At 30.2% G+C, this 15,452-nt stretch overlaps 1 protein-coding gene across 1 annotated transcript; it reads right to left on the bottom strand.

The window, feature by feature from the left end:
* Positions 1-643: 643 nt before the first annotated feature.
* Positions 644-2,081, bottom strand: LOC117909737 (transcription factor TCP8-like). Its single transcript, XM_034823799.1, has one exon. The coding sequence runs from the start codon at positions 1,878-1,880 to the stop codon at positions 813-815; it is 1,068 nt and encodes a 355-aa protein (XP_034679690.1). The 5' UTR covers positions 1,881-2,081; the 3' UTR covers positions 644-812.
* Between the last annotated feature and the right edge of the window lie 13,371 nt (positions 2,082-15,452).

Genomic DNA, 15,452 nt, shown 5'->3' with positions numbered 1-15,452 from the left:
TCAGAAAATTAGAAAGAGCTGAAGTTATTTTATGAAAAGATGAATAAATTGATTTCCTTAAAAATGAAAATAAGTTTAAATTACATTCCTAAAGATGTAAATAGTTTGAAATCACCTTTTTTTGCTAATAAATAGGTTTAAATTATTTTTTTTAACATAATAATAGGCTAAACATATTTTTTTAGAAAATAGGTTTAAAACGAGTTTTTGATACAAATAGAACATTTTTTTCTAACAATTCAGAGTATCGCCATCGACTAGGTAGATGCAAAATGTGAATATAAAGCAACTTTGTTACTTTAGAAATTTTCAATAAAGAGAAACATGAACCCATAGACTAGATACTATTATCTTTGATCATAGAAAAGTGATTATAATTTAATGATGATGCTTATTAAGTATTGCTTATTAACTGTCTTGACAATGGTAGTAAGAACACCGTCTAGAAGTGTCAATAAGTGAAAATGTTTAGGCGTCACCTCAAAGATTATTTTTTTATTTTTTTACTAGTGATTATTCGGCATAAACTCAATTTTAGATTGAGCGTACTCCGGTGTTCTCAGCTTCTTTAAGTACAAACAAAATCCAAATTGTTGATATTATTGATCAATTATCCGGGTTGGAAATGATGTGATTAGAGGCATTTGAAGTGAAAAGAAATTCCATTCCTTCAACTCATTAATGCAGTCAACAATCAATAATGGCTACTGCTACAAAAGCAAAGGACATACACAAAAAGCTAGGAGTCATGGCTGATAAACCACTCCCAAAAGCTCTAGCAAAGCCGAAAGAAAGAAGCAATTAACTTGAAATCATTGAGACTCAGCAGCATCTTCATCTCCACTGTCTTCACTACCTTGAGGAGGCTGGTTCTGATGCTGATGCTGTTCCAAATTCATCCCCAAATCAACCCTACTGCTGTTATAAGCATTCAGCATTCCCATGTTGATATCTGATAGTCCCAATCCCAGTTGCTGAGACCCTTGTGGCTGTTGCAGAACCATTGGACCCAGTTGGATTGGACTCACCCCACCCGAGAAATTCACTCTATACTGCCCTCCGCCCGTTGCAAACGGCCAAATCTGAGGCTCCGAGGCCCCAACTCCGGCGGTTGAGGTGCTAACGCTGGTAGTCACCGGCAGCATCCAGAAAGCGCTGCCGCCGTTGCTGGTGGCAGGTGCAACTGCCCACATGGCCGGAGCAGGTCGAGCTGAACCGTGCGTCGCCGCCGGAGAAGAGCCCTGTTCGTGATCTTGAGGCCCGGGCGCCGCAGGCTTTGTTAGCGAAGACGAGGTTGCACCGCCGGTTCCTAGATGAGGATACAGCTGATGATGAAACCCCAAGATTCTCCGGCTTGGATCGCTGCCGCCGTCGTCAAAGAGGCCTAAACCACCATGAAACGAGTGGGGAGCCGACTTCGAGGGTGGCGCCGAGATGGTGGAGCCGCTGCTGCGGAGAGATACGTTGAGAGTCGAAAAGTTCGCCGGAATCGTGCCGGTTCCAGTGGCCGCCACAATGGCCGGCTCGGCTTGCTGCAAAAGCCACTCTATAGTTTCACCATCAGACTTGTGGCCCAATTCTCTAGTCAGCTGAAAAACCCTCGCGGCACAGATAGCTGGCATACGGATGCGCCGTCCCCTGCCGTCGACCTTGGTGTGGCGATCCTTGGTGGACCTCTTGACAGAAGAGGACGCAGGCTTAGAGGATGTAGAAGCAGTAGGTTGGATTGAGATGGAGCCCATGTATGGACCATGGTGGTCTGGGTCTGGGTCATCAGACCCATGTCCCAGCTGCTGAGATTGACTTTGAAAAGGAGTGACGAGGTTGAGTGAAGCTTCTTCTTGGCTCTGCCCACTTCGATTATTGTTTAAAGACTCCATTTAACAGCATCTGATCCTTGTATCCGCCTTCATATTTGAATGAATCTAATACGCTAACATAGAATTTGTTGTTTGTGTACAGGGAGGGAAGGAGGAAGGAGGGGCGAGTGGGGTTTGGGTTTTGTGTGGCGTGTGGTTGACTGGCGTTTCAAGGGAGAAGCAGGTATGACCCTGTGGGGGAGGCTATAAAACTAAAGGGAGAAGAAGAGAGGGATGTGGTTGTTTACTTGTTTGTGGGTGGAGTGTGGGGTCCAAGTGGTTGCAGGTGCGGACCTGTAAGTGGAGCAGTGTCCCACTCGTGGGGTCCTTGCCAGGAATGTCAATTGGATGAATGCTGGTAACCGCTGGTTTACACTCTCCCCTCATGGTTCAACCCTTCGGATCCCATTGCTTTCCAATTCACATGCTTCAAACAATAATACTTATCTATACCATCAGTCTCAGGTGATGAATCATCAATCAAGTAGAATCAGTCTCAGGTGAACATCTTGGATTTAGTCTAACTTTTAACTTTTGATTTAAACTAAAATCATTAGCACTCTGATCCGCCAATTCCCTTTACTTCTAGAACATTAGTAGCAAGTAGTGATATAAAGGGGGAAAAAATCAATACATTTTTATTATTTATTCTTTCTTGCATTTTACTAAAATTAATTTAAAAACAAGATGGTGAAGGAGGTAGAAAAACTTTTAATGCTTCCATAAGATGTAATTTTGTTCACTTTTATTTTTCCAACATAACACTTTGATTCCTGTATGAAAACTCTGAGTCCAAATACATCTTTTGTTAAAAGAGAAAAGTGAAAGAAAAATACTAAGATAACATCGTGGTAACAAAATATTTTGATTATCGATCGAATATGTATGATGTAATCTAGGCCATTGAACGAGAATAGAAATAAATAAGATTAAGTTGCAAACAATGAGACTTGAAAATATATATATATATATATAATACCATCTGATTGATGATATCCTTTCAATAAATATCAAAAAATATATTTATGTACAGACCCAAAATAAAAAACATAAATGATGTTGCAAATACTATTTCTTACCTTTTTTTTTTTTAATATTTCCATTTTATTTCACCATATATTTTGATCAAACATGGTGGGCAATTTTTATCTGATTGGCGTGAACGGCTAGGTATAGGTTGGCCTTTGAAGAGTTGCAGCTATCTAATGGCTGTGTTCTTCTTTAACCACCTGTGGATAACCATTAGAAGAAAAAAAATGCATTTCTAAATACTGTTGGCTTGGACTTTTTACGTAGGAAAAGCTGGAAACATCAAAGCAAACGAGGTCATTCAATAAAATTTCTTTACCAAAAGTCTTTTTCCACTGATTGGCTTTAGCTCATTAGGTGCTTCCTTTTTTGCTTTTCTACTGGCTTATGTGTTATGGATGATAATGACGATTATGATGATGACGATAATCAAGTCTAAATAGTCCTGGCTTGTGAACACTTTATGCTATGAAGTCCATCTCAGACTTTTCTATTTATGCACTAAGTGTTCATTCTATGATACAGCTAAGATAGATATGATGAATTTCCATTTTTTTTATTTTTTATATTCCTCAATATTTTAATTATTTAACTGTTGGTGAAAGTAGATAATTAATTCTTCTATTCTAGAAGAAATTGAAGTGGTCTTTTTAGGAAATCTACATGTTTTTTTCCTTCTTTGAAGATTGAATTTTAAGGATTTTGAGTATTATAATTGTAGAAGTAGGTGGTATTTTTCTTAGGTCTTTTCAAATTGTAGGTAATTTATTTCTTTGGTTAATGGTGCTTTATGTATAACATCGAAATGATACTTAGAAGTATCTGATATAACTTAATACTTATTACTTAATAATTTAAATTGATTTTAAGTTAAATTATACTTAAGTTCTTAACTTAAAATTTATTATTTACTTTTTACTTTAAGTATTAAAGTTATTTGTTAAAATTAACTTAAAATTTATTCTAAATCATCAAATTGACATATTTATACTCATAAATTATAATTAGGGTAAAAGAGATCGAGTAATAATAGATGTTGTGGAATAACAAAAGAGATCATAGAGGCAATTACAATAAATGAGAGTAGAAAGATAAAATAAAAATATGGACTTAAAAATATTTTAATTATTTTTACTTATTACTTAAAGTTATTTTTTACTTCAAGTTATTTACTAAATATACTTAATTTCCTTAATATCTTATATTAAGTTATTAAACCACTTTAAGAACACCCAAGTCACCGATGAACCTTTTCCCAAAAGAATGTGGCAAGAAATATTAAGTGAAAGTTCTTTAGCAACCAAAATGGAAAACTAGTTTTAGCAAAAATGAAAATCTAAAAATATCATGTTTTATAAACATTTTCAATAGTAGTCTAAAAAAGAAATCTTGAAAATGGATCATTTCATAAATTATACAATAATTGGTTTTTCTATCTTAAAAAATAAAATAAAAATTAACTATTTTAAAAGTTGAATATGGCCAAATTATGAATTTTCTATTTATATATTGTTCTCATTTTGAAAAATGGAATAATATAATTTTGTGAGAATTATTTTCAAGCCATTAAACAAGTGGCAAAATTATAATTTGTAAATGAATGTTTGACCAAAAGCCATTCTCCATAAAGATAAGATTTTTTGTTTAATTCATAAGAAAATTTTATATTTTAAATTTTTTAAACTTCAACAAAAACATTATCCTTCAAATTTTATTCAAACTCTTTTCCTAAAATTTTATACTTTAAAACATCTTATTTAATACGTTAAAAATTATCTCAAATTTCTAATTAACATTAAGCTTGGATGTTTCATGGCTCAAAAGTGATATTAGTTTTTATGTACTCTATAATATAATAGAATTATCTCTTATATACAAATAAATACACGAGTGATTAAATTTTATTAAAATATCATATATTTTTATGTATGAATTTTTTTTTTTAAAAAAAAATATGTTATTATGTTAGCATTAAGCTTAAATCGCTCAACAAAATATTATTTAAAATGACTTTTTCATAACCAAAAGTAGTTTTTAAAGCTTAATAAACCATTTTTTTATTTGAATTAAAGAAATTAATCAATGACTTCAAGGTGACAATCTTCCTATTATGAAAGGTTTGATCAAGCACCATGTTAGCATACTCATGTGGTGTATCCATCAATTTACAGTTTATAGTTTGTTTAAAATTAACTAAAAAAGAAAGTTGTTTGAATTTAAAAACAATTTAGAAAAACTTTTCTAAAAATTTAAAGAAATAAAAACTAAAATAATATTTTAATGAATTTATTTATTTAGCTTTTATAGTCAATTAATTACAAAAAATGACAAAATACAAATACATGATTGCAACACATCAATATGTTCACGTGGCATACCTGGGTAGGGAGATTTTGTCTCTAAGAATAACATAAAATAGAAATAAAATTAAAATTATTCTAAATAAGGGCTTACAATTTCAGTAGGGCAGGAAAATTTTTACCAGTAGAAAAAGCCAATCCAAAGGTTGTTTACTTGTTGAAAGGTAAAAACTCTCTCTCTCTCTCTCTCTCAGTCTCTCCCAAAGGAAAGTTCACCAGGGAACCAAAAGTGAATGTACTTGTAAATAGATGAGATGGGGTGTGCGTTGAGGACAGAAAGGCAGACAGCTCAGATGAGCATCTAATGCATAATAATGCAGTGAGACAGCTCATCCCAATACAGCCCCACTCCCCCTTCCCCCCATTTCATTACATTATTCTTCTTTCTCTTTTTCCTTTTTCTTCTTTTATATACAGTGTTTTCAAACCAAAACCAGCAAATAAACACTTTCAACACCAGCTCTCTCATCGGCCAGTCAACTCCCACCTTACCCCACCACTCTTCTTTATGCATTTATCTTATACTTTATTAAAGTTTAGTGCCTACTGGCTGTGGGAATAGGTTTGAAAAAGTCAGCTAATAATCCACAATCCCAAGTCATGGGCCCATCATCTTCCTCATCTAATAATGTTGTTAAAAAGTATTAGATATGTACAACTCATCCCAGAGGTTGGGTGCACCATTGGAAGGGGATTGTGTGTGTGTGGGTCTTTGCAAAATGATTGATTTCATGTAGACCCCCACATGGGACTGGCCTGTGATCTTCTTCCACGTGAAGAATTCATTTTGTCCCTACATGAATTTATAAACTTTAGTTGAACTAGGGATATTAAGGGTATGCTTGAAAATTATTTTAAAAAATAGTTTTTTTTTTTTTTTTGTCAGAAAGAAAAAATGAAAAGATGTTTGATAATTTAAAAATAGAAAATAATTTTGTATTCTTATAAATATAAAATAAACTACAATAGATTTTAATTATTTTTTATTTTTTGGTTTAAAAAATAATATATATATATATATATATATTATATATATATATATATATATATATATATAAATATGAAAAATAATAGAAAACAAAACACTATAACTGAAGTTATTTTTAAAAATATTTAAAGGTATATAAAATATATTTATCGATAATTGGTTACAACTTTGAAAGATTTTCTTTAAAGATAGGTGAAGTCTATATGAAATTTTATTTCTCATAAAAATAAAATGTAAGAATTTATGAACTATTCATTTATTGATTGGTTTATAATTATTTTAATATAATAAAATTTAAAAGATTTTAAATAGGTGGGTTACCCCAAATTGGGTTTAAAATGAAGATAAAAATACATTTGAACAATCTTGCACCATAAGTGGGGGTTTAGCCACCCCATTGACATCATCGGTAGTAACTTAAGAAAGTCAAGTAAATTGAAACTAAAACCAACCTCATTGCTATGTTGAAGATTTCAAGCCATGATCAACTTCCATTAGCTCTCCTTATTTCTCGGATCTCAAAGGATGTTAGATTCGAGATCAATCCCACTCTAGGGGGGGTCTAGGCTTCTCATGCCTTCTTGGATGGGAGCTCCTAGGCCAAGCACTATAGCCATGTGTATGGTACCATGGCACCCCATGGTCCTTAGGATGTCGCTCCAACTGCATCAGCTTAGGAAGAGACACATGAGGCTCTTGTAGAGGAGGATGAGATCCAAGCAATGGAGTAGGACACTCCCGTTCCAAAAGTAGATTTTCTAGAGCTAACTCCGAGGACTCACTCCAGTTGCAATCATGCTAGTTCATCCAAGCTTCTCATATTGCATCGACCTTGGTTGACCCGACTACTAGAGAGATGATGGATTCCATGACATGTCTTCACCTGAGAATGGACTCACAAGACACTCAGCTCCATGAGATCCAATGTCAGCTTTCATATATTATCTCGTGGATCCATTTTCAAGGTGCTTCGAGCTCCACTCCTCCTTTGCCTCCTCCTAATGCTTAGATGTTATATACATATATATATATATATGTATTGTTCTATTATTGTATATCTCTTATATCCAAAATCAGTTTTTAAGATATATATATATATATATATATATATATATATATATATATATATATATATATATATATATATATATATATAAAGACATATATGATGTTGATTTTTACCTTTCTCCTTTGTCTTTATGTGCTTTCTAGTTCATGTTTTATATACTCTGCCAATTTTGTGACAAAAAAAGAGGAGATCATTTCATCATGTCATTATTGTTAAATAGGGGGAGAATTTTAAAATTGAGAGTTAATTGAGAAACGTTACTTGTAATCTTTCTTGTCAAATCAGGGGGAGATTTAGAGAATATATATGAAGATATTCTTTAGGGGAAGATATTTCTTTTTGAATTGTTGAATTCATTTTTTATATTGATTTAATTCATTTAATTCTTAAGGGAAATTAATTGAAATATTGGAGGAAACCAAATCAATTATTGAAAGCATACCTTAAAAGTTTAAGAAAGATACGCGAATATTTCTTGCAAAATATATATTTCCTTTTTATTTGTCTATCTCTCTAAAACTATTCTAAGTCATTAAGTTTCTTCCCATGATCTTCACTGCCTACTTTTTGGTTGGAGATAAACCTTTGTGCTTTACTATTGATCTATCGTGTCTTATCAAGCTTCTATTATTTTTGGTTGATTTGTATGCATTTATCTTCATCTCAAGCTTTGCTTTGTACATTTGTGTCGCTACCAGAATCTATTCCTCATTCATGCTTTCACTTTGCATTGAGAAAAATCTCCAACTATCCTATTTTGTTGTCTTGATATTATTTTATCCCACATATTGCTTTACCTTTGGTAAAGTTTTCTTTATGTGTGCATGTTACAAGATTGGAAGATAAGTACTACAAGTTGATGCAATGCATTCCCTAAAGTTATTTTTAATTGATCGTTAATGTGTGTTATGTAAACTCCTTTGTGAGAGTTCAAGTGAACTAAAGTGTATTCATTGGAGTAATCAGAGGTTGTTATGTTGCAGACATGGATTAAGTTGTAGGTATTGAAGAGTAAGTCTTTAGGATAAAGTGGCCAAGTAAATCTATGTAACTTGATCTCATATGGTGGATTTAGATTAACAGTCTTAGACCTCATGGTTTTTTATTTCCACAATAGTGTGGGGGTTTTCCACATAAAAATCCTCGTGTATCATTGCATATCTTTATTATCTTGTTTGCATTGCCTATTGTGGAAAGAATTGATAATCCCTAATTACTCATAGGGAAAAGTTAGTTATAACATACAAATATTTACTTAAATTTTTTAATTATACCCATTCACTCCTCCTTTGGGTGTTACCCTACTAGAGTTTAGTTTTCAGATTCAATCACCTTAGGTGCTAAGATCTAGGAAAGAGAAAAATCAAGGGGGAGACCTATGATTTTTGTGATCTACGACACCTTTGATGCTTCTTTCAATTTAATTTGTTTGAGAACATTTGGATCACATGTATGGTCACCTCATCTCTAGATCAAAGTTTTTATATGTTATTGCTTCTATTGTGTTTAGATCTAGAGAGCCCTATGGAAAAATTTACATACACCCTAATGGTACAAGAAGGGGAATGGAGATATCAAAGTATTCCCAACAACTATAAGGGTGCTCAAACGATAAATGAGATCAAGAAATTGAGGGAAGTGTACCCTAAACTATACTTCACCATTAATTCACCATTATTCCTAAACTATATTGAATAAATAAATAAATAAATAAAGTTGGAAATTACTTGAAAGTCCCTTCAGTGGAAAGGCATTGGTGGGTTTGTCTAATCCGCTTATATTCATAAGGTTTCCAGTAAGAAGCATGAGTTGTTGTGTTGTAAACTTAAAAGAAAAGAGTAGGTGTTGACTAGTGTATGTCTCTTGGGACAAGGTTGTGTCTAAAACAAGTAAATGCGCACATGTACTTGCTTTTCATATTAGGTGGGTTTGCTCTATATAAAGTTAACTGAAACCTATAAGGATTTCTACAAGTGGTTTCCAATGTATGTCTTGTATCCTAATTATTGTGATTTGTTTTTTTTTTTTTTTACCACAAATGTTAGACAAATTAAGTCCATACTAATTCATAAAGTAAAATTTGGTAGTCATAAAACTTTCATAATTGTGGATTCTAATGAAACTAAAATAACGAATTAACAAATTATGAAATTTAGAATTATAGAGAATAATAGTTTAGATTGTTATTAATTGTTTTGTATTTTAGTTGAAGTCACATATTACTTCATTAAGATTCTAGCTATTGTGTCACCTACATTTTAGTGATGGTGTGACCCACAAATTATGGTATGATATATAATTCTTAATATATATATATATATATATATATTGCACAAATAAGATGTTTAACTGTTTCTTTCTTATAAACAATACTTCTATTTGAATTAACCATTTATATTAAACATTTTAATAAAATATAATTTGAAAAATAAGATCTAAATGCATGATGAAGAAAATAATACAAATGGTATGATTCCATATAACCTATGTTACACAAATAAAATGTTTAATTATTTCTTTCTTATAAACAATACTTAGATTTGAATTAACCATTTATATTAAAGGTTTTAATAAAATATAATTTACAAAATAAGATCTAAATGATGGAAAAAATGATACAAATGGCATGATCCCATATAACCTATTCTTGCTTTTGTGTAAATAATGCATAGATGTTAATTAAACAAAATTAAGGACTTTAATGATATAGATTTTTCAAAATGATAAGATCTTATTATTATTGTTATTGTTATTGTAAGCAATTGCACAAGAAACATTACACCCATATGTCCATGACATTAAAAATATGATAATTATGATTCATAAATTTTATTGGTATTATGAAGAGATATTATTCATATTATTCAAAGACAAAACATGTCATCAACATTAGCAGTGACAAAAGAAAGTTTCAAGTACCTTCATAAAAATGACTCTCTTATTAGAAGGAGAGATGCTTTATTTCCAAAATTATGCATCATTTGAGGGATATTATTTATATTATTATTAAGATTGACAGATTATTGATATTATTTAATGAAAAGCATGCCATCAACAATAACAATTACAAACAGGACCCTTAGCTAATTTCTTGCAAAAGCCTCCCTTAGTACAATCTAAAATACAGTATGTCCAACATTTTCCACCATCTGGATCATCATCTTTGCCAGGAACACAATTTCTAAGTTTAGATTGATTGTTGCAACATCTTCCAGCATTTTGGCTAACCACTTCCTTGGTAACCGAAACAAAATAGTAAACCACGAGAATATGTTAATGTATGCTTCAAATAATCAATTTACTTGATTGTGTTATTGATTTATTGTTAAAACCAAGTATATTTGTATATTTATTGTGTTATTTTTCACCCAAAAAAAAATGATAATAGTAAAAATAACATATATTGTCTCTTAAAATTATATATCTCATTTAATTATATATCGATTCACTTAGATTTATTTTTGCAATAGATTTAAACTATTACAAATTTTTGACACATATTTCGTCACAAATTGAATTGTCCATCATTTATATGTAGCTATTTATCGATAGTAATTCAAGAACAAATACGCATTGGCAAAAATATTGTAAATATATTTACTCTAGAAATCTTTTCAGAATTTAAATAATTTCTTATTATTATATATATGTATGGGATATATTGAGACAAAAGTATTGATTTTCACGGATATGTTGGGATATATCGAGAAATATCAATGGATATTCTGGTACCAAATATCAATGAGATGAAAATTGATCGAAATTCATAAAAATATTAAAAAAAAAAATCTAAATAAATGATATAAAAAGTGATAATGGAAATTTTGGAGTGGTTTTATTAACGAAATTGATATATATATGTATATATATATGACATAATTTGTGACATTCAATAATAATATTCGGATTTTAAAGTACATTTTATAAAGATTTATCTAATTTGAATATATTCAATAACATAAAAGAAATGATGATACATGTAAAAGTATTTTTTATTTTAAAATATTGATAATTTTATTTATAAATTTATATATTTAATTATTATTCAAAATACACAAGAATTAAAATTAATTAATTTATAATAATTTTATTTTAACAAAACATACACACACACTTTTCCCTTACTACCATAGAGATTATCCATTAGTAAATATTTATTCCAACAATGTATATCAACTAGGAAAAGTAAAATTTATTGTAGTGGAAGTAGCAATCATTTTTAATAAATAAGCTATCCATTGATAATAGCAATTTTTTATTAGTGATGGAAAATTCTCATTGACAAACTTTTACAAATATAACTTTTCCTGTTGTCAAGATTATTCATTAGTAAATGTTTATTCCAACAATTGTATATTAGCTTGGAAAAGTAAAATTTCTTGTAGTGGAAGTAGTAATCATATTTGATAAATAGATTAGCCTAATGTTTCGAATTGATTTGTTAAAACATACTTTATTACATAAAAATAATATGGTTGCATAATTTTCAAGTAATAAAAAATGAAAAACCTAAAATTATAACTAAGACCATGAATATAATACATAGAATTTAAATTATAAATATAAATAGTATATATAGAACAAACCTAAGCACAACAAGAGGACCATTACAAGGATAAATGACCCACATCTCTTCAATTTGGCTCTCTTCACAGGGTAGGAGATTTTTCTTCTTTTTTTTTTCTTTTTTTTTTATTACCAACTTTACAAGTTTAAAAAATTCAAAAAAGCCACTCATATAAATAGACTATGGAGCTACTATTTCACAAAATATTTCCTATTATAAGAAACTTATATGATAAGGATAAGATTCTTATGAGAAAAGAATATCAGATAGAAAAAAAAAAAAAAAAAAAAAAAAAGACTTTAGAAGAAAATCAATCCCCAAATTACAATTAACTTAGAAATTAAAATTAATTTCTAAACAAGGACAAATTTTAAGTAAAAGAAATTTTTTTATGGAAAAAAATTCTTACACCAAATAGGAAAAAAATAACTTTTAAAAGAAAATCAATCCCACATATAGAAATTACAATTAACTTTGAAATTAAAATTTAATTTCTAAGTAAAGGAATTTTTTGTATGGAAAAAAAATCTTAAATACCATAAAAGATAATTTTTATGTTTATGAAAATAATTAACAATTTACACCTAAAGTAATACTAAACACTTTCATCCTTTATTGAATCAACACTTATAATTCAACATAAAGGTTTTTTAGTACTTAATTTTCAATTTTATCAATTGTCACCCTACACATTAAGGCTATCAATTCTATCCTACAAATTTGATAAAAATTTCCAACATTTTGGAGTCTTTTACTTTAAAAATGACTTTGAATATTCAAATCAATGGTTAAGTGGTTTGCGAGCTAGTGTTAGGATAAAACCCTTGAAAATATGACATGATGTAACAGAATACAATATCAGTAATAATTTATTACTTATGTTCTAGTTTCCTTTTCTATTCATGTTTGTGGTAATTGTTGTATGAATTTAGGCAATCCATTAAAGATTTTAATGAACTACCTCCAATTGGAGGGATAACTGTCTTAGTCATCGAGATAGTTTGCCCATGGTAAATGCACTAGTTTGAATCATAACATCAGTTATCGGGTGGTCATGATTCACCAAGCTACATGTTGTGTGAACTCTCAGCCATTAAAGAATATCAACCTAGCCTTAGAGGTATTCAATAGCTTTATCTATGGGTGAGACACTAACCTAGTCAAATATTTTACAGACTGCATAACTTATGATTAAGGTAGGTGACAGACAACAAGTATTCTTAAAATAGGCATCATGATATCTTGTAGATTGAGACAATATGTAACCTTAAGTGATCCTAAGGATATATGATTTGGAAAACTATTGTCATTGTAATTCCTTAAAATTTGACATATTCCCTTTGAGAGATAGAGTGTGTTACTTGATGACATATACGGAGAATCTAAAAACTTAAGGATGGAGAGGTTGATAGCATATACTTCTTTAGATAACATATACCAATTCATAAGGAGTTTGCATGTATGGGTAATATGTCATGGGCCCGAGTTATATCTCGTTTAATATTATAGGACATTAGACTTGTATTTTCATACAAGTCTCAATGGTCCCACTCAAGCTCATATTCATTGGTGAAATTTCAAATATTTGATTTCCTCATTCATATGTGTACATAATGATGTTTTTTTAAAACATAAAGTTGCATAATAGCTTATCATTGGTTAATCTGAAATAGGCTATTAATTCATTGTAGTCTTATATGGCTATACAACCTAATGGACTTGATTAAGTGATCCAAACTAAAGTTGGGGTCAAGTCACTCAGCCCACAAAGAATCTATATAAACCCCTTAGAGGTTTCAAACTTTTTTTTTTTTTTTTTTTTTTGTGTTCTTGCTATTCAAACCCCATAAAGGAAAGGAACCTTAGCATCCACCCCTCAAGAGAGGATTCAATAACCTTATGTGCCAAGATCTAGGGAAGGAGAAATCAAGAGGGAAACCTTGGTTTTCATGATCTACGACACCTTAATACCTATTATCTCAATTTAATTTGATACGAGAACACATATATGGTCACCTCATTATGGACCCACATTTTTTACATGCGTCCCCACTCGATGGTAAAACTCGTTTTTTAGGGAAATTTTGATTTTTGTAAAAATTGAAGTCACCACTTACTTTTGTTTTTTTTTTTTTTTAAGGAAAAACAAAATGAGAAATAAAACCAAAAAAATGACTTCTTATTTGAAAAAGCATGTCTTGAAAACCGAGTATAAGTTTGGGCATCATGTTACCTATCAAGAAGGTACCATAAGGTAGCACTCCTCTAAGCTAATAAAGGTTTCAAGTGAGGTAATTATCACAATTGATTAATAAATCATGGATACCAAAGAATAAGAATAAGGCAAAGGTGATAATAAAAAAAGACTAGCAAAATACTTCTCACGCAAAACATGCATATCAAGTTAACTTGAGCATAAAAGAAAAAAGAAGGAACAATCATAATTGCATCCAAATCGCTTCCATAAAATAATAGGGTTAGTTCAACAAGTATAATATAGAAAACGTCCTATAATACACACAACATGCAATCCACTAAAATCAATAATATAAGAAATGATCATAGCACAACCAGATGTAATCAAGCATGAATATATAAAAACAAGGCATACATGTCCATGGAATTAAGTAAATAAAGGATAGAGGAAGCATACCTTGATAACATATCAAGCGCTTTCATAAGACCAAAGGGATTAGCTTAATGAATGCAATATCATAGGCAAGGTCTCATATTACATACAATCAAATCCAAAATAAAGAGTAAAGAAGTGAAATAAGATGAAATAATACACAACAAGCAAGGTAAAGAACACTCATAAATTAATTCTAAATAACATGTCAAAGAGGAATAAGGATATGAAAGAAAATTCATCTAGTATATATAATATATCTACAATGCAAAACAAAATTTAAAGCAACTTAAAACCATGCCTAAGGAAGTTAAATTATCAACAACAAACAAGACTCTCAGTAACAAGGTGATACAAGGGCATTCACAAAATAAACCTAGAATAGATACCTAGAAGTGCTAAAACGTCTCAATAAAAATTAAGTGATATCCTATTAATATCTAGAATGTATTCCAATTAACTAAAGAAATTAATCATCTCCCATTTTATAGCAAAATTAAAATAAACTAGCATCATTCTACAAAATATTTAGCACTGGTCAAAATAGTGACACTTGCAATATAAATCCAAAAAAATATGTAGACATGGTATTTTCTCAAATAAAAATTCTACATCATCCTTAACAAGTATAGAAGACATTCTAATTGGCCAAATAAATTAAACATGTCTCATTTGATACCAGATTTAATGACAATCACATTGGTAAAGAGCAAAGCAAATTTTAATAACATATAAAAATGAATTTATTTGACTAATCTATAAGCATGATAAAATCAAGAAAAAAAATACAATACATTTAATATGCCTACATTATAGGAAAAATAACAATATGATTAAATCCAACAAGGAGCATATTTAAATTAAACTAAATATTCCCTAACTATAAAATAGGGTCAATGCAGCACATGTAGGAAAAAAAAATATTATTTCTCTTACTTAGGCAAGTGATTT

The sequence above is a fragment of the Vitis riparia genome, unplaced genomic scaffold (assembly GCF_004353265.1).
Source record: "Vitis riparia cultivar Riparia Gloire de Montpellier isolate 1030 unplaced genomic scaffold, EGFV_Vit.rip_1.0 scaffold303_pilon_pilon, whole genome shotgun sequence".
In the NCBI taxonomy this organism is placed as follows: Eukaryota; Viridiplantae; Streptophyta; class Magnoliopsida; order Vitales; family Vitaceae; genus Vitis; species Vitis riparia.
The sequence above is the reverse complement of the archived record's forward strand: the minus strand, read 5'-3'. Positions and strand labels throughout refer to the sequence as shown.

What these genes read in the sequence shown, in the direction of transcription:
- LOC117909737 (XM_034823799.1), bottom strand. Translation starts at nt 1,880, where the DNA reads ATGGAGTCTTTAAACAATAATCGAAGTGGGCAGAGCCAAGAAGAAGCT.